The sequence below is a fragment of the Orbicella franksi genome, chromosome 4 (genome assembly GCF_964199315.1).
Source record: "Orbicella franksi chromosome 4, jaOrbFran1.1, whole genome shotgun sequence".
Taxonomy (NCBI): Eukaryota; Metazoa; Cnidaria; class Anthozoa; order Scleractinia; family Merulinidae; genus Orbicella; species Orbicella franksi.
The window spans coordinates 32,909,974-32,911,471 of NC_138148.1; the positions used below are offsets into that span (position 1 = coordinate 32,909,974).

Here is a 1,498-nt window from a genome sequence, read left to right on the forward strand (position 1 = left end):
GGCACATCAAAGCTGTATCAAGGTATCGCGCGCACAAGTTAAAACTGGTTAAAACTGGTTAAAATTGTTGTGTGTAATTGTGCAAGTAGATTAAATTGGTAGAGATCTGGAAAATTACATAGAGTGCCTGACCCTGGGCAGGAATCCCATATAAAAAAGATTTGGTAGGCGTTTTTCTTAGTTTGCAAAAAAATCTGTCTCACAGATTTTTATTTTACTTTGCAAGAATGTTAAATCAGAGCCAATTTCTTATTCCTGAAATTTTGAGGTCGGGTCATACGGAAACGTGATTTAACCTACTAGTGCCAAGTCTCTCCTTTAGGTACTCGGTCCCCCTTTTCGCCATTTGTTGACGTTTAATTAATTAACCGCGCGGCCATGGGCCGAGCGCGGTTCTAGGTTTACCCGTGGTTTATTTTTTTTTTTTTTGTCGGTGACCAGACGCAGACCTCCGCTCGGCCAAACTTTGAGTCACGGAACGTGTGATGTTTTTCCGCCAGAAGCTGTTAAAACATAAATACACGGACAATTTTACGGATATTGTTTTCTTTTTTGTGGGTAAAATATATTTTCTTTTCGTTTTATCAAAGCGTTGGATTTAAAGGGAATAATAAATACGGTGAAAAAAGGTATTACGTCAGCCATGGAATGCGCTGATGTTGCAGCTTTCACTTTCGCTACGTGACAAATAAGATCGTGTTTACTTTGCAAGTTTATTTCGGCAGAAGCGACGGTCATTAATTTATTTGTAATTTTGCGAGTATTTCTTGTGGTTTTAGGCAAATGAAGTAAATCCTTTGACTGTTTCATCGCAGCAAGTTCATAGATCGGAAGGAAAATTAAATATTTGCAAGCCAAGCAAAGAACGTGTCAGAACGTGCAAAGATTACGTCATTGATAGGGAAATAACCACCGTACTAAAGATAGCCGTAGATAACGCAATTCTTGAATTATGTGACTTGTGTGACTTCTTTGCTAACCCTTAACTCAAGGGAAAAAAACAATTAAATTTAATTGTGACTTCAAAGAAAGAAAGCGGTTTGTAATAGTGTTCGTATCTTCATGACCATACATATCGCGAAGAAAGTTCCAGATTAAGACTATTGCGTCATCGGAGATGTCACAACGGCTACGACTGATGGTGCAATAATAGAGTGTGTGTTGATCAAGTGATGTGATGTCTACAGTAATCAATGAATCATCAAAGATTGCTTTGGAATATGGACTGCGTTGCGACTGTAGTACTAAGAAAACAGTTAAATTTTAAAAGCGCGGTTATAAGATCTAACAGATCTTCTTGTTGTTCAAGTTTCACATAGAATGGTAAAAGATTTAAGCAAACAGTAAATAGTGAAAGGAAAAACATCTTGGAACATTCTTCTAAAGAGTTAGATGTTGGGCTGTTACAATCCATGAAAACTGTAGTAAGTCAGCTTGAGATCAGAATCCATATTAGCACTCCAAGGTACAAAAATAACCACTTTATTTTATGGGCGAC

General features: G+C 37.4%; 1 protein-coding gene across 1 annotated transcript in view; it reads right to left on the reverse strand.

Annotated features, from left to right (window-relative positions):
• Window positions 1–1,306: 1,306 nt before the first annotated feature.
• The window catches only part of LOC145484095 (UPF0696 protein C11orf68 homolog), a 3,537-nt gene continuing 3,345 nt past the window's right edge, over window positions 1,307–1,498 (reverse strand). The window contains exon 3 of the mRNA XM_081462710.1: window positions 1,307–1,498. This exon is cut by the window's right edge and continues 278 nt beyond it. Coding sequence (XP_081318836.1) covers window positions 1,488–1,498 — 11 coding nt within the window. The 3' untranslated portion in view covers window positions 1,307–1,487.